The 25372-nt window shown below is 38.9% G+C and overlaps 1 protein-coding gene across 2 annotated transcripts; it reads left to right on the top strand.

Annotated features, from left to right (window-relative positions):
* Positions 1–1186: 1186 nt before the first annotated feature.
* Positions 1187–24779, top strand: ENOSF1 (enolase superfamily member 1). 2 transcript variants are annotated; one of them, XM_060775140.2, is made up of 16 exons: positions 1223–1396; positions 2804–2912; positions 5892–6007; positions 8148–8234; positions 10617–10643; positions 11906–11978; positions 13961–13999; positions 14250–14332; positions 15707–15741; positions 17153–17240; positions 18736–18870; positions 19613–19654; positions 21123–21252; positions 22082–22181; positions 22905–22986; positions 24357–24779. In XM_060775140.2, exons 1-16 carry the CDS (start codon positions 1313–1315, stop codon positions 24468–24470), a joined length of 1344 nt encoding a protein of 447 aa, XP_060631123.2. In that variant the 5' UTR covers positions 1223–1312; the 3' UTR covers positions 24471–24779. The 2 variants fall into 2 exon arrangements, with proteins under 2 accessions (XP_067323556.1, XP_060631123.2); XM_067467455.1 differs by lacking the exon at positions 18736–18870 and having other exon boundaries at positions 1187–1396.
* Positions 24780–25372: the final 593 nt, after the last annotated feature.

Genomic DNA, 25372 nt, shown 5'->3' with positions numbered 1-25372 from the left:
ATTCTGAACTCCACTAACGGTGGAATTAGGCAAAAGTATGATAGCTGGGAACCTACTCTGGTTGCACAGCGTGGGTCTGAATTAATGAGGGGAACACGTGTGTGAGACAGCATAGCAAGTGAGAGATGCAGCTGTGTCAGAGTCGTGGTAAGATAGTCCGCCAGAAAGGGGGAGAGGAAACATTTCTATCCAGTTTACCGTAAGCCATTGTTTATCATTTAACAGTAATTAATCTACCATAACTTCCACTCGCCTTAAGCACTATGCTTCCAACTATGTTTGTTGTCCCCCCCCCTTTCTGCCCCTCCTTTTCTGGCTTGGCTGTTTGTTGTCCCTTTTTCTGCCCCCCCCCCCTCCTTTCTGATGAACTATCATGCCACAACTCTGTCGCACCTATGCTTCTCACTCGCTCTGCTGTCTCATGTACATCTTCCCTTAATTCTGACCCACGTTGCGCAAGTATTGTAGCGTACAGTCCTAGCTATCATACTTTTGCCTGGAATTGAACCAAACTTGGCACACAGAACTCCCATGACCAACAGAAAATGTTGGAAGGGTTTGGTGGGCACTGACCTTGAGTTTTGGAGTTGTAGTTCACCTACATTCTGAGAGCCCTGCGGACTCAAACAATGATGGATCTGGACCAAACTTGGCACGAATGCTCAATATGTCCAAATGTGAACACTGGTGGAGTTTGGGGGGAACTGACTTTGGCATTTTTTGGAGTTGTACTAGGTGGGATTTATAGTTCACCTACAATCAAAGATCATTCTGAACTTAACTAACGGTGACGGTGAAATTGAACCAAAATTGGCACACAGAACTCCCACGGCCAACAGAAAATACTGGAAGGGTTTGAGTTTTGAAGCTGTAATTCATCTACATTCGGAGAGCCCTGTGGACTCAAATGATGATGGATCTGGACCAAACTTGGCACGAATACTCAATATGGCCAAATATAACATTGGTGGAGTTGGGGGAAAATAGACCTTGACTTTTGGAAGTTGTAGTTGCTGGGATTTATAGTTCACCTACAATCAATGAGCCTTCTGAACCCCAAACTTCCCACACAGAACTGTCATTACAGAATCCAGTATTACCGCCAACTGGCTGTTGGGAATTGTGAGAACTGAAGTTCCAAAAGTTTGCCCTTGCCTGCTTTAGAGGCGCCCCAGTCCTTCCCCTTTCTAATAACTCCGCCCTTAGCTTGACTCCTGCCTTGGCTTCCGTGTTGGAGAGAGAACGCCCACCAAGGCTGGAGTTGCTGCTGCTGCTGCTTCCTGCAGAGGGGGAAAGAGGGACCCCTGCAGCCATGGCAAGGGGCCGGATCACGGCTTTGACCGTGAGCGACGTCCGATTCCCCACCTCCTTGGATCACCACGGCTCTGACGCCATGGTAAGCTGCAAAAGCCACAGTGGGGGATGGATGCCTCTGGGAATGAACGCTTCCCCTTCCAAGGCTCAGTGTTCTGGAACCCTGGGAGTTGAAGTCTTACAAGGACTTCAACTCCTCTTCAAAAAGCACATGGCAGATAGTGCTGCAAAGAGTTACTTCAACTCCCAGGAGCCCCAGCCCAGCTTGCCTAATAACACTTATGTAACACATTTTTTTTTGTTCTTGGGCTATAAATGTCATTTCCTATTTGGATCTCTCATAAAAACATGGGTGGTTTTTTTCTTTCTTTTTTTCATGTCAGGAATGACTTGAGAAACTGCAAGTCGCTTCTGGTGTGAGATAATTGACCGTCTGCAAGGACGTTGCCCACAGGATGCCTGGATGTTTTGATGTTTTATCACGTTTGTGGTAAAACATCCTTTCTTCCACCCTGGACCATCCAGAGATATATAATCCTCCCTTACTTAGTTTCCAATATACCTCTCAGACTCTGAGGTTGCTGGCTGTAGATGTGGGTGAAATGTCAGGAGAGAATGCTTCTGGAACATGGCCATACAGCCTGGAAAACTCACAACAACTCAGTGATTCCGACGCTTGTGGGAGTTCTTTCTTCCACCCTGGACCTTCCACAGATATATAATCCTCCCTTACTTAGTTTCCAATATAGCTCACAATCTCTGAGGTTGCCTGCCATAGATGTGGGTGAAACGTCAGGAGCAAATGCTTCTGGAACATAGCCATACAGCCTGGAAAACTCACAACAACCCAGTGATTCCGGCCATCGACATCACAATTCAGTTTGCAGCAGCCACAAAAATGAAGTTTCTGGAGTATGGCAACAACTTTTGAAGGAAGTACCGCACAATTAAGCCAGAAATAAAATTTTCAAACCAGGAACAGCACGTTTTCAAATGTTCTTGTGTAATCAAGAACAAAATACCTTTGGCGAAAACTTGTAAAGAATGCAAAACTCTGAGTCACCCAGAGTGTAAACACTGTAGAATTAATGCAGTCTCTCACCATTTTTAACTGCCGTGGATCGATGCTATGGGTTCATGGGAGTTGTAGCGTTACAAGGTGGTTAGCCTGCTCTTACAAATGGTGCTGGTGCCTCATTCCCAGCTTCCATAGCATCGATCCACTGCAGTAAAAGATAGTGACAGACTGCAGTACCTTTAAGACGAGCCTTAAAAAAAAATGCATGAGTTTCTGTGGATGCAGTCCAGAATGAATTATATATTTTCCAGGACCATGATCTTGAAATTACACAGTCGTCATAGTTTCTAGGAGCTGTCGGCTTCCACAAAAATAGTCTTCTCCAGGTTGTCATGTGCAAGCGTATATTCAGTGTGTAAAAGGGATTGTGTTGTTTACATCATGCTTGTGAGTTTCTGCCTTTCTCTTCAGCACCCAGATCCAGACTATTCTGCAGCCTACGTTGTCATACAGACAGATGCCCCGGATGGGCTCAAAGGCTACGGCTTAACATTCACACTGGGCAAAGGCACAGAAGTGGGTAAGCTCATGCTGTACTGTTTATGAAGTTGCAATAGGTGTAATGAAGTTCAACAGGGACAAATGCAAGATACTCCACTTCGGCAGAAAAAAATGAAATGCAAAGATGGGGGACACATGGCTCAAGAGCAGTACGCGTGAAAAAGATCTTGGCGTCCTCGAGGACAACAAGTTAAACATGAGCCAACAATGTGATGTGGCGGCAAAAAAAGCCAATGGGATTTTGGCCTGCATCAATAGGAGTATGGTGTCTAGATCCAAGGAAGTCATGCTACCCCTCTATTCTGCCTTGGTTAGACCACACCCGGAATTGTGTACAATTCTGGGCACCACAATTGAAGAGAGATGTTGACAAGCTAGAATGTGTCCAGAGGAGGGTGACTAAAATGATAAAGGGTCTGGAGAACAAGCCCTATGAGGAGCGGCTTAAAGAGCTGGGCATGTTTAGCTTGAAGAAGAGAAGGCTGAGAGGAGACATGATGGTTATGTATACATATGGGAGGGGAAGTCATTGGGAGGAGGGAGCAAGCTTGTTTTCTGCTCTCCTGGAGACTAGGATGTGGAACAATGGCTTCAAACTACATGAAAGGAGATTTCATCTGAACATTAGGAAGACCTTCCTGACTGCGAGAGCTGTTCAGCAGCGGAACTCTCTGCCCCAGAGTGTTTGGAAGCTTTTAAACAGAGGCTGGATGGCCATCTGTCAGGGGTGCCTTGAATGCAATTTTCCTGCTTCTTGGCAGGGGGATGGACTGGATGGCCCATGAAGTCTCTTCCAACTCTATGATTCTATGAAAAGGAAGGAAGGAAGGAAGGGGATTCAGCAATGTTATGTAGTGGTTTTAACCTCAGACTGTAGTTCTGAACCCACTGGACAACTTTAGGCAAGTCACACTCTCTCAACCTCAGAAGAAGACAAAGACAAATCTCTTTTGAATTAATCATGACAAGAAAATTCTGTGGTAGGGTTGCCTTAGGGTCACCCTAAGTCTAAAATGACTTGAAATTACAATTTTTGTTGTTTATTCGTTTAGTCGCTTCCGACTCTTTGTGACCTCATGGACTTGGACTCTAAAATGACTTGAAATGACAATAACAATCCTAATGAATCATTAATTGCACCTTTCCTGGAAAGTGAAGTGCTAAAAAACATGAGACGTAGCCAATCTAATTTCAGCCCAATACTGCTTCCAAGTTGTGCAGGCTTGGTCTAGAGGAATAATGAAATATTTTTAAAATCCTTAAAAAGAGATAGTGGGGAAAGAAAGAAGAGAGCGTCTTCTATATAGATAGATAGATAGATAGATAGATAGATAGATAGATAGATATTAGGCATGGGCAATCCATGGTTCTAAAGTATTTACAAAACTAGGGGTCGCTGATGTTTTGCTTCTAAAGTGTTTCTAAAATTCTGGTGAAAATTTCAGAACTCTAACAAAACTTTCAAAATTTGCTGTTGGAATCTACAACTAAACATGAAGCCTAGAAATCAGAAACAATTAGGAGAATGAATAATCAAGCTGTATGCAATGCAAAAAGCCAGCCTGGGTCAAATCATAAGGCCTGTCCAGTCTTTCAACGCTATCACAAACAAGTTGGCTTTCTGTGTTGTCAAAGGTTTTCATGACTGGGTTGCTGGATTGCTGTGAGTTTTCCAGGCTGTATGGCCATGTTCCAGAAGCATTCTCTCCTGACATTTTGCCCACATCTTTGGCAGGCATCGTCAGAGGTTGTGAGGTTTGTTCAGAACTAGGCAAGTGAAGTTTATATATCTGTGGTGGAAGGTCCAGGGTGGGAGAAAGAACTCTTGTCTGCTTGAGGCAAGTGTAAATGTTGCAATTTACTGCCTTGAGTACCATTTAATGGGCTTCTGTTAACTACATTCCAGAACAATTATATCTTGCTCTCTTAGTCTTAGAAGAAGTTTCATAAGTCATAGATCCAAAACGTGAAACAGTCAAATCATTACACCATGCTGGTTTTCTTTCCCTTTAAAGCCATCTAAGCTAGTGTCAATCTCTATATCTTGTGGTAGGGAACTCCCTTTGGTGTAATTGTTTAGCATTGCACCACTTTTTGGACATTAGCTGCACTGGAAAGGGTTCAAAAGCTGTGAAAAATTATTTGAGTGAAGGTAGGTGTGGTTATCTACTCTGGTTTGTCTCTTGAAACACTAATCTAATGTCATAAAATGAGCAGAGGCCAGGTTGTCTGTCCTATGAACTTAGAATCATAGACTCATAGAGTTGGAAGAGACCTTGTGGGCCATCCAGTCCAACCCCCCTGCACTAGAAGCGGGAAAATTGCATTCAGAGCACCCCCGACAGATGGCCATCCAGCCTCTGTTTAAAAGCTTCCAAAGAAGGAGCCTCCACCACACTCTGGGGCAGAGAGTTCCACTGCTGAACAGCTCTCACATTTAAGAAGTTCTTCCTCATGTTCAGGTGGAATCCCCTTTTCTGTAGTTCTACGTCCTAGTCTCCAGGACAGCAAAAAGGACTATTGTGTCTGTGTCCTACCAATATATGCTTAGCAGGAATTCAGAAGAATACCCTTTTTATGGCTGTTTTGGGGTTAAATGTTGCTTCTCTTCTATATTTGATTTTTGTGTTGCCCTGCAGCAGTCTTCTCAAGACATCTGGTAGTTTTCGGTTCAGCTGGCAGATTTTTGGTTTCTTTTGTTGTTGTTTTTTTAATTTGGGCATTTTGTATCATATTGTAATTTTCCATTATCTTATTGCTGGTCCCCTTGAGTCAGGTTCAGTAAAGCAGCAATTTATAAAGTTCAACAATTTAGTAGTGAAATAATACTTAATGCCAGGTTGCTAAGAGCTATGCAAGATCCCTTGCCATCTGTGTTCTTTTTGTAAAGTAGTTTAAATATTCAACCTTCCAGGCTATTTTTTTCCTGAAATCACTGAGGTCTAAAACAATACAGGAAATACAGAAGCCAAACATTTTTCATTACTTTATTTTACAGTTGCTTGTGCCATTGGTGCTCTCTCGGCTCATGTGATTAATAGAGATTTGGATGAAATCATCTCCGATTTTAGAGGTTTCTACAGGCAACTCACCAGTGATGGGCAACTCCGATGGGTAAGCTGGTTCATAGCATTTGTAATAAGGCTAATGAATAAGTACAACGAAGTTTTAATTTCCAAGTTGACAATAATGAACATTTCTGCTCCTCTGAAGAATAGGATACAGAGCAAAGGATTCAAATTGTTGGAAAAAAATATTCCACTTAAACATTTGGAAGAATTTTCTGATAGTAAGAGCTGTTCAGCAGAGTGGTAGAGTCTCCTCCTTAAGAGGTTTTAAAGCAGAGGCTGGATGGCCATCTGTCAGGGGTGCTCTGATTGTGTGTTCTGGCAAGGCAGAATGAGGCTGGACTGGATGGTCCTTATTGCCTATTCCAACTCTATGAATCTTTTATTCTATAGTAAACTATAGATTGGATATTGATTCTCTCATTGGAAAAAAGATCAATGAATAAAGCAGAAAACCAAGAAGTGACATTCTTCTTGTGAATCAAGAAATATGGCTTGTGTTTTTCCATTCAACTAGAGATCTATGTGTATGTATATCACATTGAATATAAAAAATTGAATGGTCACAATTCACTAGGGGCCCTTTCACACAGCCATATAACACAGAACACCAAGGCAGAAAATCCCACAATATCTGCTTTGAACTAAGTTATGCAAAATACAGTAACTCAGTTCAGAAAATGTGGGATTTTATTCAGCTGTGTGAAAGGGGCCTAAGAAACCTTCAAACTGTTGGAAATAGCAACCTTCTACAAGCCTCCTATACTAGTTATTTGTTATGTATGTAATTGTGATTGCTTACTATATTGTATGTATATGCTTTAGTATGTAGTTTTCCCTTAACTCTAGATCTGGGACTATTCAAACAGACTCCATTTGTAGAAGTTAGTACAGTTGTTAGAATTTGCATTAGAAACAGTACAGTTTAGAAGTCAGTCGGTACAATATGTGGTTGGTAGTGTCAGTGTATTGCAGTGAATAGTCAGTCCTTATTGAGTCAATGTTCAGTAATGTATATTAGACTAAAGAGAGTGTTAACCTGAATGCAACAAAGAAAAGACTAAAACAGAACGCTTTAGAGAACTTACTGTTTAAACTCTCAACCAATAAGAAATGTACCTGTATGCTAAGCACATTAAGTTTGTAAGTAAATCAATTATGTTACTTTTAACAAAGACTATTTATTTTTGGTCTCTTGAGAGCATGATTTAAAAACCAATATATTTATGAGAGAATAGATGTTTTTTAGGCCACTGAAATAACACTTCTGAAGATCTGCTATATATTTTATGCATTGGCATATCTTTTTTTCCTAACAGTTGAAAAAGATATGCCAGGTATATCAGTCTAACAACTGAGAAGCCTAATTTGCCTTGCATGAATACTAGTGGATATTTACCACTAAAGAGAAGATTCACTCAAATGAGTGTTTAACTCTTCTCAGGAAGATCATACTTTACAAAAGGTTACGGTTATTCTAAATAGTGTAAATGTCAATTAAACTCCAAAAGGGTCATGCTTCTGAAAGGCTACGGAGATGCCTTGTTTTCCAAAAGGTTATGATCTCTAAAAGGTCATACCTTCCCAAAACAAACAAGATGAATCTGGTAAATGGCTGAAAATATAGGGACAGGCTTTCAAATGTCTCAACTTAGAAATGTTAGCCATCCTAGTCATAGGCAGTAATAAGAGAGAGGCTCATAGACCCTTTGAACATTTCTGTTTGTATATTTATGTGGGAGCATGTTAGTGAATACTACCTGTAAATTACTATGTAAATGGACCTGAATTCTAAATCTTGCTGCTTGTCTTTTGTGAAAATATTTGCAGAATATGTCTGATAAACACTGCAAAGATCCAAGCGGTTTACCATATCATAAAATGGGCTGGATTTATTTTGGCAACATAAAATAGAATAAGCTGAGGTTTAGCATCTGGAAGAAAATAAACAAATGTTGTCTTCTTTGATCTTCAGATTGTAACAGCATTGTGATCTAGCAGAACAATGTTGGATATTTTCTCCTGGCTTTAGAACTGCAACTAGATATACCCTTTTCTCTCCAGCTGCTAATGGTTACAGGAATGCACTATAGTACTGAGAATTGCTGTAATAGACCATTGGGAAAAGTCAAGTTACATTTTTTCTCTATAGTTATCTTATCCATGATGATTTTTTTTGTCAACAGATTGGCCCAGAAAAAGGAGCTGTGCATTTGGCCACGGCTGCCATTCTGAATGCTGTTTGGGATTTATGGGCCAAGCAGGAAGGAAAGGTAATGGAACGAATAAACAAGGGTAGTGCTTATAAAGAATGATATATGGCCCACCAGATTATGTATACTACAACTCCCATCATCCTTAACTGTTGTCAGTGTTGGCCAGGTTGTAGGTAGTGCAATATCTTGAGGGCCAAACTTTTTCCAACATGAATTCAGGCATATATACAAAGAGGTGATGCATGCCATATGTCAGCAAATATGGAAAACACAAGAATGGCCAAATTCACTTATATCCCCATAACAAAAAAGGAAAACACTAAAGAATGCTCAAACATTCGTAGAGTGGCACTTATTTCTCATGCCAGTAAGGTAATGCTCAAGATCCTGCAAGGAAGACTCCAGCAATACATGGAGCGAGAGTTGCCAGATGTTCAAGCTGGGTTTAGAAAAGGCAGAGGAACGAGAGATCAAATTGCCAATATCCACTGGATAATGGAAAAAGGCAGGGAATTTCAGAAAAACGTCTATTTCTGTTTTATTGACAATTCTAAAGCCTTTGACTGGGTGAATCATAATAAACTGTGGCAAATTCTTGGTGGGATGGGGGTACCAAGCCACCTTGTCTGTCTCCTGAGGAATCTGTATAATGACCAAGTAGCAACAGTAAGAACAGACCACAGAATAACAGACTGGTTCAAGATTGGGAAAGGAGTACAACCAGGCTGTATACTCTAACCCAACCTATTCAACTTGTATGCAGAACACATACAGAATCCAAGGGTGCAGTTAAAATTGCTGGAAGAAACATTAACAACCTTAGATATGCAGATTACACCACTTTGATGGCTGAAAGCGAGGAGGAGCTGAGGAGCCTTCTAACCAAGGTGAAAGAAGAAAATGCAAACGCTGGGTTGCAGTTAAACATTAAAAAAACCCTAGATTATGGCAGCCAAACAGATTGATAACTGGCAGATAGAGGGAGAAAACGTGGAGGAAGTGGCAGACTTTGTATTTCTAGGTTCAAAGATTACTACAGATGCAGACTGCAGCCAGCAAATCAGAAGATGTTTACTTCTTGGGAGGAGAGCAATGGCCAATCTCGATAAAATAGTGAAGAGTAGAGACATCACACTGGCAACCAAGATCTGCATAGTTAAAGCAATTGTATTCCTCATAGTAACCTATGGGTGTGAGAGCTGGACCATAAGGAAGGCTGAGTGAATGAAGATAGATGTTTTTGGACTGTGGTGGTGGAGGAAAATTCTGAGAGTGCCTTGGATTGCAAGAAGATCAAATCAGTCCACACTCCAGCAAATAAAGCTCGACTTCTCATCGGAGGAAAGGCTATTAGAGGCAAAGATGAAGTATTTTGGTCACATAATGAAAAGACAGGAAAGCTTGGAGAAGACAATGATGCTGGGGAAAATAGAAGGAAAAAGGAAGATGGATGGATGTTATCCTTGAAGTGACTGGCTTGACCTTGAAGGAGCTGAGGGTGGAAGTATTATACAAAATGATAGTGGAAGCAATAGGAATGATGCTTAGAAAATGGAGTAAGGAAATGACATTGTCAGAGGAAAGGGTGGAAAAGATAATAAAAGGGATAAGCACCAGTAAAGTGGACAAGTTTCAAGAATTAGTAAAAATATATTTGTAAAAAATGGCACAGAACCCCAGCTCAGTTAGCATATATGATAAAAGGCTCCAGCTCAAATTGTTGGCATTGTAAAAAGGGGAAAGGATGGTTTACACATATGTGGTGGGAATGTGAGGATATTTTGGAAGAAGGTACTAGAACAAATAAATGGGTTGTTCAAGATAAATGTATACATTGGGCCTGGACTGTTGGATATTGGAACAATGGCTTTACAAACACTGAAGAAAGAAGACCAACAAACTTTGATGGCAATGGTTAAAGCTGCTCATGCTATAATAGCATTGGGATGGAAGGATAAAAAAATGGACAGTGGACAGATGGAATGAATACATTTATAAACAAGTACAATAGGATATTATGGAATTAATACAACAAGATAATCCATGGATTATAAAAATACAAAGAATCAAAGAGAACTGGTTAATATATGTGAAATGCTAATGATCAGATAAAGGAGAAAATGGGCAGACTCCTGGACTGGCTGCACTAAAAAATGCTTTGCAAAGCTGGAGGGAGGGGGGGAAAGGGGGTAAAATGTAATGGTTTATGGATGTATATAAAGAAGGAAGGTTTCTGTGTTTAGATGGATACCATTGCTATAAAAAATGAAAAAATAAACAAATAAACAACAACATATACAAAAACAGGAAAGAGAGTATAAGTGATTAAACGCAAAATCTATATGTTTACTTTAACAACTGCTTTTATATGTTTGAATTTCTAACATCTACTTCTCAAGTTTCAGTTCTTCTGACCTCCCTTTTTTCTTCACTTTAAAGCCCCTCTGGAAGCTACTGGTTGATATGGTAAGAAGAGCTGTATTCATGCTAATGTATCCATGTTTATGCTAAGACAGAAACAATGGCATAGAGCTGCGATTCTGAATTCAGATCTAATTTATGGAGATAAACCAAAACAAAAGGTCTTCAAAGCCTTGTGGATTACAGTTTGCTTGCAGTTACTTTGCTTCCTGGACTGCTTAGCAGAACTGTTTCTGCTGTAAACAATGGTCCATAAATAAACACAGCCCCAGATGTGAGTTGACCTTTATACGGCTATGCTTAACAATTTTCTTTTGAAAAGTACAGTAAGACAGAAATGTCATGAGTGTCATAGTTAAAGTGGGAAGCCACCATTGTGCACACAGCATAACGCTTGCTGTTTTAAGGTAGTATGCAAGAAAATATAAGTAAATATTTCAATTTTTGCATTTTAAAAAAGATCTGCTTTTTTGATATAGGCAGGATGTACACTGTGATATAATGCAGTTTCGGAATGCAGATTAGCTGCATTGAACTGGATTAAATGAATCTACACTGCTACATAATTCAGATCAATGCAATTAATCTGCATTCTGAAACTTCATTATATGACAGTGTAGATCCAGTCTCATTGCTGAAGAGCCACATTTTTCTCACCTCCTTCTAGGGATTTAAAGATATACAATCCATATATTGGTATTTGTTGTATCAGGCTATTAATTTAGAAGTCCATCTTGAAGTACATAAGAAGTGGGAGACTAAGCTTGCCCCATTTGAGTCTTGGGGAGGCACAAAGCAGTACCAAGCTATTCTAGGTTTCTTTTTAAAATATGCTAATTCACAATGCCGTCCCTTCCCCTCCCACCTGGGCCACTTCACCTCTCCCCACAACGTAATAATAAAGGTTTTGTTGTTGCTATTGTTCTCATCTCCAAAAAAGACCCACATTCATATAAACGAGTTTCTGTTCTTAGGGCTTCACTTCTGGACCATGATGAAAATGTTAACCATCTCTTGCATTTCAGATTCTACAATCAAAATAGTTTATTGTATAGGCCCAAGGCCGTGACAAAAAGCACCACATGCGCACAGGCACCAAAGATGCCAAACAGAAACTATAATCATGTTCCCTCAAAGAGCAAAAACATTGCAAAAACAATGCAATGCAAGTTAACAATAATTAAAGTACATTTTGGGAGATGGTCCAGTTAACCCTTAGAGTCTCCTTGACAGTTGATGGCAATTTTTCCAACTATAGAGATTATACAGTCATTTGACTCTTTTCTTTTTGTTCTCCTCATTATCAGGATCCCAAACAGCTGTTATCTTGCATAGATTTCAGATATATTACTGATGCACTGACAGAAGAGGAAGCTTATAGTAAGTTACTTTTACAGTCCAAAAGACTGCATTGAATGTCTTTTTCTTGGTTGGAATAACTTCTCTCTGAGGCGCTGTCTTGTGTCCCCCCCCCCCCCCAAGTGTAGTTGGAAAGGTGGTAACTCCTTGGTGTAACTCCCTGACTATAGTATGCCATTTCTCTTCAAGGCAAGGGTACTTAGCCAGTGTTTGTAGACTTCTTCCCCTCTTTGTTTCATGTACTTTACTTGCATTATCTCTGTGAACTTTTCAAGAGTCCTGCAGAATAGCATGATCTCTTTATTGCAAATGGGAAGGAAGAATAGGCTGATGATGAAAAATAATGGCATATCGACATCCAACCAATGAACCCATGACTATGCTGATGTTTAACCTGGTAACCACATAGAGACTGCAGGGTACAGTCTCTATAGTTACTTGTGTAGTATCAAATGTTATGCATTTGATACTTTCAAGAGTCCTTTGGAATAGCACTATCTCTGTATTGCAAATGGGAAGGAAGAATTATTGGAAAGTCCATAATCTATTGGAAATTCCAGTGCACCATAACCTCATTCCAACAGCAAAAATGATGTCACATCCGTTTGGCAAAATGTGAATCTCTATGAACATAGAGACCACTTGACAACCGCTAGTTAAGAATGGTGTGACCTTGTTAGAAGCCACACCTTAAGACAAGTAATATTCATAAAGAATTAATGTAATAGCACCACAGATAGCTCAGCTGTTAATCTGAGGAACCATGCCTTTAAATGGCCAAGGATAAAGACAGGCCACTACAAAAATATATCTGCTTAGCAGAGGGTGGTTGTTTGAAGTAGAATTTGCAGTTGCCCCAAAAATATATACACTCCCTTAAAACCTCTTATCTAAGACATGCACTCAAGAGACAAAACAAAGTAGTCTTCTTTGGAAAATAACGTATCTGGTTTACTAACAAACATTTGTAGGTTCATATTCGCCATACATGCACATAGTCTTGAAAATGTCTTTAAGCATATCTGTACTCACTCAAGTCCATGAGCACACACATCCACCTCCAAAGAGGTGGACAAAACCAAACTTATCTCATTGAAGTCCATAAACATACATCTCTCTCATTGAAGTCCAAAAGCAAACTGAACACAAAAAGGAATACTGAGTTTGCACGTGCTCAGTACAATCACATCTATAACTCCTCCCACATCAAAGAGGAAGTCAAACTTGCAAATCAACATACACATAGAATGCAGGCTAACAATTGTATGTACATTAACAAACAGTTAGTGGAGGCTTGGAAGGTTGCTATTTCCAACAAGAATAGGCTGATGATGAAAAGTAATGGTACAGTCAACTAATGAACTCATTACTACGCTGATGTTTAACCTAGTAACCACACAGAGACTGCAGGATATAGTCGTTATAGTTTCTTGTGTAGTGTCAAATATCATACATGTTCTGCTGATAGTCTTTCTCTTCCAAATGAAGCCACAGTAATATGGGGAAAGGGAAAAGCAGTAGCTATAACACTGATATGACAAGGAAGAGCCTGTCAGTTCTGTGCCATCTGTTTCTTAAAACACTAGCTTCGAGACGTTAATGGAGCCAGATCAATGTGGGAGCCAATTGGACAGTCAGCTTTCTCATAGCAAAGGCAGTTATCCAGACCATTTTTCCCATATTGCCTTGGCTTGGTAGACCCAGCCAGAAGCCAATCATTTAGGAAACCAGCAGCATGGTGCTGACAGTAGTTGTGTCCTGCCATTGTCTCTGATGCTTCCTGCCTCCATGAGTACAAAGAGAGTGTAATGGTTAGCATAATGAATGGCTACTGTAATAGACTCCCTCAACAGGATCCTGGCCGAAGGACAGCAGTCCCACTCACTTTTGTAAATGACATGTATTCTAATTTGGCTTTATCAGATAGCTCTTTGTATAAATGAAAAAAGAAGTCAGTTTGCATTCCAACTTAACATTTTATGTTTTCTTTTCCATGCTATTAGCAATACTCCAAAAGGGTCTAGTGGGGAAAAAAGAAAGAGGTAAGGAACAAAACTCTTCCTAGTAGAGTTCTTTGATTATTACTCTGCAACCCGGGGAGTTCATTAGAAACTGGAACTGGGAAAGTGGTGACACAGAATTATTGGGGAAGCAGTGATAAATTGGCCTGTGGGAGTCCCAAATTGATTTAATGTGCTATTTATATGGGTAATGTGGGCATATTTTCCTTGGGTAGTAAGTCATTTACAAATAATTGCATGTAACTGCCAGTGACATTCTGTATCTTTGTAGAAGAACAAATGTTAAAATATGGTTACCCAGCTTACACCACATCGTGTGCCTGGCTTGGCTATCCAGACCAGCAACTAAAACAGGTTTGGCTCATCCATACCCTTCACACTTAGACAGATGTAAATCACTTAGCATAAATGGCTAGCAATACAAATGACATTTTAAAAGCTAGCTCCGTTTTGAAAACAATCTCTCCTGTACTGCCTATTTTTTGTATGCATATGAGCTGATGCCAGTGTTGAAATTGGTTCAAATACAGCCATGGATGTTGCAGCGTTCAAAATGTTGTTTTGGAGGAGCTACAGCCCCAATCTGGTGGTAGTGAAATCTGAAAGATTCTAAGAATTGCAATCCAAAAAAGTAACTTTTCATGCTGTAACATGTGATATAAGATGGGTGGAAAAGTGTAAGAGTTCTGTGGCTTTCTGTACTAGGCATTTAAACCTCTCTCTATATATGGGCCTCCTTGTGGCACAGTGGGTTAAATCGCTGAACTTGCTGACCGAAACAGCAGGCTGTTAGCCCCAGCTTCTGCCAACCTAGCAGTTCAAAAACATGCAAATGTGCGTAGATCAATAGGTACAGCTTCTGCAGGAAGGTAACGATGCTCCATGCAGTCATGCCGGCCACATGACCTTGGAGGCATCTATGGACAGTGGCATCTCTTCGGCTTAGAAATGGAGATGAGGACCACCCTCTAGAGACCAACACAACTAGACTTAATGTCAGGGGAAACCTTAACCTTATATTGTGAGTACTGCTTCTGTGATCTATGTGCCAATCTTCTTTGTGATGTGCTGATCTTCAGAAGGAGCCCATCCTTATGTAGGGATTGTCATGCATCATTTCCTCTCTTTCCTTTCTTATCTAAGCTACGGCTACAGTAATTTCTTATCTAAACTACAGCAACTGAATCTATAGCTATGGGGGTATGTGTTGTATGTAACAAAAGATGTTTTAAAGTTTAACAGATCACATTAATTTAAGCAACTTTTCCCAACTTTGTGTTTTTTGGGTGTTTTAATAATGCCTTCCATCTTTGACATTGACCTTGCTGACAGGCTTCTGAGAGATGTAGGTCAAACTTCTGGAGAGTACTGGGGTTGGTAGGAGGAAGGCAGTAAGCTACTGAAATCGTTGTAAGGATAGGTTATTTTTTATTGCATCAGAAGCAACTTAAGAAACTGCAAGTTGCGTCTTGTGTGAAAAAAATGGTGGTCTGCAATGAAGTTGCTCAGGGGACCCCTGAAGCCATCCTGTGGGAGGCTTCTCTCATGTCCCCACACGAGAAGCTGGAGCTGACAGACAAGTCTCTTACCCTGTCTCACAGATTTGAACCTTCAGGTCAGCTGTTCAGCCTGCCACAAGGGTTTAATCGATTGCGCCACTGCAGCTCCACTGTACAGATAGTTTATACTTGCTGTATGTTTGTATAACTACTGTAATTTTCTTGGCAGCTCTGCACTGAAGCTCTGAAGGATGGATGGACTAGGTACGGCACAATCTTTCCTTAATACTGTAAGAGGCAATAGGAATATCTGGTTTGCGAGGAAGATTTGCGAGGAAGGATGTTTTTTTCCTACCAGAAGCTATTACTTTGCCTCTAAATTGCATTGTACAAATACTATATTATATGCCAAACAGTTCTGACGGCTTTACTCGCTTAGTGCAGGTGATCAAATGTATGCTGAGTTCCTAAGACTTTAGGAAAATTAACATTGTTAATTCTTTTTCACATACTCAGCATGTGTGTATAAGGCCTTGAGATGATGGGTGCATGTTTTATCCTCGGTAGTGTGTGAATGACCTGATTGAGGAAGAAAGTGTATGCAGTACACGTATTATAGTCCATCCTTGAACAAAATTATTCATGTTAAGGCCCTGTTGAGCCGCAATGTGTGACATTTCACTTGACCTGTTCTCCCATATCAGACAAAAAAGTAGATGAGATTCAGAATTGCAGTTTGGAGCATAAATTGTAGCCAGCTTCGATCAAGAGTTTCAGAGATTTAGGATCAGTTCCCAACTCTAGCAATTCTCACTGCGAATTTCAACACCAACCCCATATCTCAATCAAATCTATGGGACAGAGGCATCCAGTAGATGGACTGTTGTTTCAGCATCCTATATTTAGTGTTGTCACTGTGGTGCTTACTAACCATATCAGATAATTTGTGGAAAATACAGAGTGTTTGTTGATGAGGATAGGAGCATTTTCACAATGTGTTGTGTTCCTGTTCAGATGGGACTTGTAGGAATGGAACACCTCTACGCTCGCAACAGGTTCCGAAATGTAGTCAGAGTTAAAATCAATTAGCTTTACCATTATCTGAAGTAAGCCAACATTTTAGGCAAATCCATTATTAATTGATCCCAGAAAAAATTTGCACATTGTGTTGTTGATGGCTTTCATGGCCAGAATCACTGGGTTGCTGTGAGTTTTCCAGGCTGTATGGCCATGTTCCAGAAGCATTCTCTCCTGACGTTTTGCCCACAAGTGAAGTTTATATATCTGTGAAATGCTAATCAAGGTGGCCAGTGGCAACATTCACATGTGCCTCAAGCAGACAAGAGTTCTTTCTCCTACCCTGGACCTTCCACAGATATATAAACCTCAGTTGCTTAGTTTCCTGCAGATCCCTCAACCTCTGAGGATGCTTGCCATAGATGTGGGTGAAACATCGTGAGAGAATGCTTCTGGAACATGGCCATACAGCCTGGAAAACTCACAGCAACCCGGTTTGCACACCTTTCAATCTCATTATCATATATCATTGTTACATAGGATGTAATTTAATGATAAAAGAAATGAGTGATCCTATATCGCCTTCTTATAATTCTGAGCAACATGTTAGAAACTGTGTTTTGTTGAAAAGTGACCTGCATATTAAATGTGCTTATAGGTTTAAAGTCAAAGTTGGAGCGGATCTCCAAGATGACATTCGGAGATGCAGACTTATTCGAGAAATGATTGGTCCTGAAAACATACTGGTATATAGATGCATTTGAGTTATATCTAAAACATTTTAATTAAGAAATTATGCTATTATTGGCATAAAATATTGAAAAGGTTATTTTCAAGTATTTGATCAAGTAAAAAAGTGAAAAGAAGAAGTAGATGGTACTGAATATGGTCATTATATATTAATAACACCTATTAAGCTCTATAATGATTTCTTTTGTGCTTGATATTGGAAAATATTTTTCCATATTTTAACAATTATGCGGATAGGCCATTTATGAAAGCTATCCATCATTGTGGCTCATGTGGATAATCAAAATGGTCACATCTGAAAACAGACAGTCATTACTTTTGGTGTAGAATTTACACAGAGGTGTAAAAGCGTCTTTAGTTTCAGAGTATCACTTTTTATTACTATTACTTTTCCCAATTATATCATTATTGTGAGATATGTGTGTGTTTATATATATATATAGGTTTATAAATGCATCATTTACAAAACACAACTTAAATATATTTTACTATATTAATGCCTTGCAATACTGTGTGTTCCCGGAAAAAACATGAACATTTACTAAACTTAATATATTAATGTCACATGGATACCACCACCCTCAGAAAGGATAATATCACATCCTACAAATTATTTATATTGTTACCTGGGTTATATAAGTTGCATTTAGCCAAGCAATTTTTTATTCTATTTTTAAAAGAATTACCGTATATTCCGGCATATAAGGCGACTGGGCGTATAAGACGACCCCCAACTTTTCCAGTTAAAATATAGAGTTAAGAATACTCCCATGCATAAGACTACACCCGTGTATAAGACGACCCCTGACTTTTGAGAAGATTTTCTTGGGTTAAAAAGTAGTCTTATATGCCAGAATATACTGTATTTAGATATAGTCCTTAGCACAATGGGCTCATGGTATCCACTAGGATTTGGTTTCTGGATCCCTGAATCCAGAGCTGTTCAAGTCCCATTACATACATATCATAGTAAAATGGCATCTCTTATATAAAATGACAAAATTAAGGTTTGCTTAATTTTTATATATATATTTTTAAAGTGATGGGTGGTGTTTTATGGGTAATTGCAAAATTAGTGCAACTCCAAATCAAACAATTATATTTCTGTATAAAATCCAATATTATAAACATTTACGTGGAGGTAGGTTAAGTTTAGTGGCTCTTACTCTTAAGTAAATATGCATAGGATCGCACAATTAATTCAGCATGCTAGCCTTAGTTCAAAAGGGCCTTATTACTTAAAAGTGAACTTCTGGGTCTTTAAGTTGCTCATTTTGCCTTACTTTATTGGATTTTAGAAACGGTTAGCCAGCAGGCATTATATCATTTGGGCTGTTTTAACATTTTGCAGTGGGAATCTAGGCTATGCCATAAAGAAAAGTTTGGCTCAAGTTTTCATTTCTTTATATCCATCTCAAATCAACATTATGATTGTTAAAAGAATTAGTTCAATAGCATAAGGGAGTAAATTTAGCGTATAACTATTCTTAGATGCTGGATGCCAACCAAAGATGGGAAGTGAAAGAAGCCATAGAATGGGTCACCAAACTAGCTGAATTCAAGCCGCTCTGGATTGAGGAACCAACTTCCCCTGATGATATTCTTGGGCATGCAACAATTTCTAAGGTCAGAGGAGGTGTTTTCCATCGCAATTAAATGACAGAATTGTTATCCACCAGAGAACTATGGAGATTTATTGACTCGGGTTTCTCCTTAGAACACTAAAAAGTTCAGGCTGAAACAATTGTCAAAAGTCATTAAAATATGTTGGCTACACGAGTCTGTCGTACATGTAGACTGTATTCCATTAAAGTTAAATGAGTAACACATTTCTGAAGGCTGTAATAAAAAAGCTTAAAGATACATACTTACATGTGCATGCGAGCCAAGAGGGGTCCTAAAATAAATGTGATTCATGCACTTCTTAATGCATTTGGATTAAAGTTCCAATTGTATGAGAAATATAATACTAGCCAAAGATGTGTGAGCAAAACATATTAGAGCATCAGCGGTCTCACTTGGACGTTATGGCCAACAGCCAACATAAAGTTAGGGATATTTAGGCCTCTTTCATTCCAGTGGGACTTGTATGCATAACCATATCAAGTTAATGGTCCAAGTATATTCCTTACGGTCACACACACCCTCTTATGTAATTCTTCACAACTAATTATTATTAAAATAAAGCCAACACCAAGGAATTACTGCTTTACAAGCACTTACAGTTGCATTAGCTTATTTCAGCCTTTTCCGAAATGTACAATATGGAACAACCATTGTTCTATAAAAGTGTTGCTTTTCCTTATGAATAGCTGTTTTAGCAAAACAATTGAGTTTATGTCATGTCATATGTTGGCTTTGTTTTTAGGCTTTAGCATTACTAGGGATTGGCGTGGCAACTGGAGAACAAGTGAGTCTGTTTCAGCTATTTATCTTCGTTGTGTGTTTTGGAACTCATTCCATTGAAACTTTGAGGCAGAATGCATCCCCTGCCCCCCAAACACATTCTAATATTGAACCAAAGTTGGAAAGTTACCGTATATACTCAAGGATAACCCAACCTGAATATAAGCCGAGGCACCTAATTTTACCAGAAAAAAATGGGAAAACGTTTTGACTTGAGTGTAAACCATGGATGGGAAATGCAGCAATTACTGGTAAATTTCAAAATAAAAATAGATACCAATAAAATTACATTCATTGAAGCATCAGTAGGTTAAATGTTTTTGAATATTTACATAAAAATTTAAGATAAGACTGTCCAACTCTGATTAAACCATTATTCTAACCTTCTTCAATGTAAATGTGCTTATGTATCCTTCCAATAATAATAAAAGAGTAATATAATACATGTAATAAAAATAATAAGAGTAAAATATAAAATGTAATATTAATAATAAATAGAGCAAAATAATAAATGTACTACTACTAATAATAGAGTAAAATAATAAATGTAATAATAAAATAGAGTAAAATAATAAATGTAATAATAATAATAATAATAATGCAAAATAATAAATAACATTGACTCAAATATAAGCCAAGGGGGGCTTTTTTCAATCTAAAAAAAGAGCTGAAAAATTAGGCTTATACCCGAGTATAAACGGTATGTTCTAACTGGCTTATTAACAGGTGTAAATTCTGGGACCTCCACCTGTCCCCCACTGGCCAATGGACAGCCTGCTGTGTTGCACACTAACTCCTTTTTGCTTCTTATAATTACTAAAACATACCCTCTGCCCTTCTCAAAGGAAGTGGGGAGAATTTTGCCATATCCCCAGATCAGTTTAGGAAGAGTAGCCCTCCTTTCCTCTGATTTGACTCCCAAAATGTGGTAAACCCTTTGCTGAGATGAATAGGAAAAGAACTTGCTTAAATTAAGTTTTCATTGGACTTTCAGCTAATCTAATTTAAATTATTAAATTCAAAGTTTTACTTGGGAATTTTGTTTATTGTAATACTTATAATATTTTAAGAGAATACAACCAAAAGTCAACTTGCCTTTAAATTATTTAAATGTTTAGGGAAGGGGGTCCAAAAACATTGAAAAACAACCACAATAATTTTAGCATGTCTCAAATTCCATCTATGCATGTATGAATGAATATGGGCATCTACACTTGTTGATTGTGTTACTAATTGATTTTATCCAATCGTCATTATTAAATATGGGCAGTTTTCATTGCCCATGTTATGTGAAGACCTGACTAAGGAGATGTATAATGGTTTTGTTACCATTATAAGAAAGCTCTCTTATTAGCATGTTATTCTTAAAAGGAAACGATGTTCAATTGTTTTCCATTTCTAGCTGTTTTAATAAGTATTTGACAACATTACAGAACCGTGAGCTAAGTAGTTTTTATTTACATTTTCTGCAGTGCCATAACAGGGTGGTGTTTAAGCAACTTCTACAGGCCCAGGCTTTGAGTTATGTCCAGATCGATAGCTGCAGACTGGGAAGTGTCAATGAAAACTTGTCTGTGTTGCTGATGGCCAAGAAGTTTCAAAGTAAGGCTCTTTCAAACACTTTTTGTAGCTCTAAGCCTTCTAAGACTTTGTCCTATTTGATCTGACTCCATATTTCTAAAGCAGAATTTGATTCATTTGAAAAAAAGGTGGAAGAGGAATAGAGACTCTAGAACAGTGTTTCCCAACCTGGGGATTGGGCCCCCTGGGAGGTCTGCAAGGGGGGGTTTCAGATAGGTTGCCAAGACCATCAGAAAACACACATTTCTGGTGGTCTTAGGAACCCCTTTGGCAGAGAAGGCTGAAGATGTCTCCGCTTGTCCTTCTCTTCGAATCTTCCCACCAAAACCCCCCCTCCTGTTCTGTGGATGTAGGTGATCTACAACTCCGAAAGACAAGGTCAATGCCCGCCAAACTCTTCCAGTATTTTCTGTTTCTCGTGGGAATTCTGTGTGCCAAGATTGGTTCAATTTCATCACTGGTGGAGTTCAGAATGCTCTTTGATTGTAGGTGAACTATAAATCCCAGCAACTACAACTCTCAAATGACAAAATCAATTCCCCCTCCAACCCCATCCATATTCAAAATGTATTTGGTATTTGTGCTGAACTTGGTCCAGTGAACAAAAACACATCCTGCATATCAGATATTTACATTATGATTCATAATAGTAGCAAAATTACAATTATGAAGTAGCAATGAAAATAATTTTATGGTTGGGGGTCACCACAACATGAGGAACTGTATTAAGGGGTCGCAGCATTAGGAAGGTTGAGAATCACTGTCCTAGAAGGACATTACAAATTATTTGTAGAGAGCAGTACAGTTTTCTTTTTGGCTGCGTCAAAAAAATTATATTTCTTTCTTCTAGTCCCTGTATGCCCTCATGCAGGAGGAGTTGGCCTTTGTGAGTTGGTACAACACTTGATAATATTTGACTACATTTCGATATCCGGCAGCCTTGAGAACAGGTTGGTCTTAATTCTCTAGTTTATTGTGTTACACTCTCTGGAGAAGGTTTCAACAAAGTGTGGCTCTCCAGATGTTATTGGACTGTGCTCTCATCATTGCCTATGCAGAATGGGGCTACTGAATGCACATCTGGAGAACTGCACTATGGCTATTATTACTATTACTATTGTCTTTATTTATATTCCTTTCTTTCAAATAACCTTAGCTCTGATTTTTAAAAACTAAATCTGACTATTGCACCAGTTCTGAGTTTTGTCTTTAAAGTACTAAAACATTCAGCTCTTGGAACTCTTCAGGAAGGAACCTTCTCAGAATATGAATATCTGCAGAATATGAATATCTGCATCAAACTAAAATATTAGTTTGATAGACTAATGGATGGAATTACTATTAGTGCTTTAGGAACTGTGTAAGGATACAGTTTCATACTGTCCTTATTTTAGTACTATGTTTATTTTAATTGTTTTATTATTGCTTTTTTTGTATTTTGTATTTGATATAAGTGGTTTCAATTGTTTTTTTAATTGGAAAAATAAGATAAGGAGGTAACAAATATACCATAAATAAATAGGGGCATGTTCTAGATATGAGTTTGGGTGAGATCCATTGAAAACCCTAATTTTTTATGCTTATACTTGAAAAACTGTAGTAGGTGTAGTTTGTACAGAGATGTAAGGTTTAACTGATTGCAAGGTTTTACTTTATATATATTTTTAATACAGGATGTGTGAATATGTGGATCATCTGCATGAACACTTCAAATATCCAGTAGTAATCAAGAATGCATCCTATATGCCACCCCAGGTATGCTTTTTCATCATCATAGTTGGAGTATTTTTACTAGTCTCCTAATGTCCCTGGTGGTGCAGCATTCAACTGCTGAGCTGCTAAACTTGCTGACCAAAAGGTCAGCGGTTTGAATCCAGGGAGTGGGGTGAGCTCCCACTGTTAGCCCCAGCTTCTACCAACCTAGCAGTTGCAAATGTGATTAGATCAATAGGTATCACTTCTGTGGGAAGGTAATGGCACTCCATGTAGCCATGCTGGCCACATGACCTTGGAGTTATCTAAGGACAATGCCAGCTCTTCAGCTTAGAAATGGAGATGAGCACATACACACACACACCTCCAGAGTTGGACATGACTTGACTTAATGTCAGGGGAAAACTTTTACCTTTATATAATGTCTCTTCATGAATATTGCTCTTGAATTTGAAAACAAGCAAATATCCCTAAAAGTGAGATTGGCATCATAGAGCCCAGGTACTGTTGTCCTATATATTTCAGCAGTCTATTTTGAATGATGCTTCAAAATAAAACACATTATAGAGTATAATTAAGCAGAAAACAAAAATAAGCTTGAGATAGTATACCAAACCATAGCAAAACAGTAAAAATCCAGTGATATTTTAATATTAAAGAAAAGCCAGTGGAAGACTCTTAGTAAAGTTCACATTGCCATATAGGTGTGAAATGCTCTAGTACAGGCATGGGCAAACCTTGGCCCTCCAGGTGTTTTGGGCTTCAGCTCCCACAATTCCTAACAGCCTACTGGCTCAGGCATGTAGCCGGGGGGGGGGGGGGAGGGGGCTTGAGTGGCTTCAGCCCCCCCCCCCCCCGAAATTCTCATGATGGTCCGCGAAAAGGCCTTACTAGTACATTATTTAAACTGTTATGTTTATTCATGTCATGATCTGATCACCATGCTCAATATATCCCATATGCATGGGCGTATTGGGGTAATGATACAAAAGGTTTGCTAGGGTAGACCCTCTTTCACTCAGACTCAGCCCCCCCCCCCCCCCCGAATCAAAATCCTGGCTACGGGCCTGTACTGGCTGTTAGGAATTGTGGGAGTTGAAGTCCAAAACACCTGGAGGGCCAAAGTTTGCCCATGCCTGCTTTATTATCATGCTCTGAAGATACAATTAACTTTCATATACTAAACAACACAGAGAAGACCACAGCCTTGGGAGACATTATTTAACACTGCATAACTAAGGTGATTATGCAGCTATTTCAGTGATATCAAATCAGAGACCATATTTCTGTGCTGTTAAAACATGCATATATGGGGCGGTGAACAAGAACTGTGTAACAATATAACACTTGCTAAAAGTATGGAATTCCAATTAAAATGGGAATGTAGTTAAATACAAATATCTTTCTTTCAGGCACCTGGATATTCCTCTGAAATGAAAGAAGATTCTGTAAGGAAATACCAGTTTCCACAAGGAGAGGTCTGGCAGAAACTCCTGTCTGATCCTCAGGCAACTAATATGAGCTGAAACCTGCATCTTCCGGCTACGGATTAAACTCCCAAGCTATTTTTAATGCTGCAAATAGTTGGTTGCGCTGAATTTACAGTTCAAATTGATGCTTTTAGAAAGTTTTCCCTGGCTTGCATAAAACAGGAAAATTGCAGTCCCAGTTATAGAACTCTTGCTCAGTTTAAGAAAAAGAAAGACTTTTAATAGTTGTTTTAAGGATGAATGAATCTTTCCTGGAGCTATTCCTGGAGCTATGGTATTACACACTACACTTGTGAATGTATCTGCTGAGTTTAGAAGTTTTATATAAAGTGTGACTAGGTATGATACAGTATAACTGAGTATTTTTGGTGGTGATGTGTGGCGGTCCAGTCAAAATGAATTAGCCATAGATTAGGACACTTCACTATACAATAAATCAAATAGTGGATTTTTAAAAAGAAGAAGGTTTGATATTGGTTCTCAAACACAGGACAGGAATTGCCAAGACAATACAAGGCAGCAGGAGATGGAGAGGAAAGTTGGCTATGAGAAATGATGAAAAGTTTTCCTTTCCTTATTAAGGGAAGAAACTTGGTGATGTCTGTTATTTACAGACATTAAGGATCACTTTAAAACAAGGTCCTACTCAGTATTTAGCAAAAAGGTTTTTGTGTATGTGTGATCCTAAAGTATCTTGCATTTCAGGTGTTTTTGGACCACAACACCTAGTAGTACTTGGTCATTGACTGTGATAGCTATGAATATTGGGACTATGTATTGTTGAAGGCTTTCATGGCTGGAGTCACTAGGTTGTTGTAGGTTTTTCGGGCTATATGCTCATGTTCTAGAAGCGTTCTCTCCTGACGTTTCGCCTCCATCTACGGTAAGCACCGCCTGCATCTCTGGTACATAATACACAACGGTTGGAGGAGAGAAAA

This window comes from Anolis sagrei, chromosome 4 (assembly GCF_037176765.1).
Source record: "Anolis sagrei isolate rAnoSag1 chromosome 4, rAnoSag1.mat, whole genome shotgun sequence".
NCBI lineage: Eukaryota > Metazoa > Chordata > Lepidosauria > Squamata > Dactyloidae > Anolis > Anolis sagrei.
Note: the sequence above shows the minus strand (reverse complement) of the source record. Positions and strands in the feature narration are given on the sequence as shown.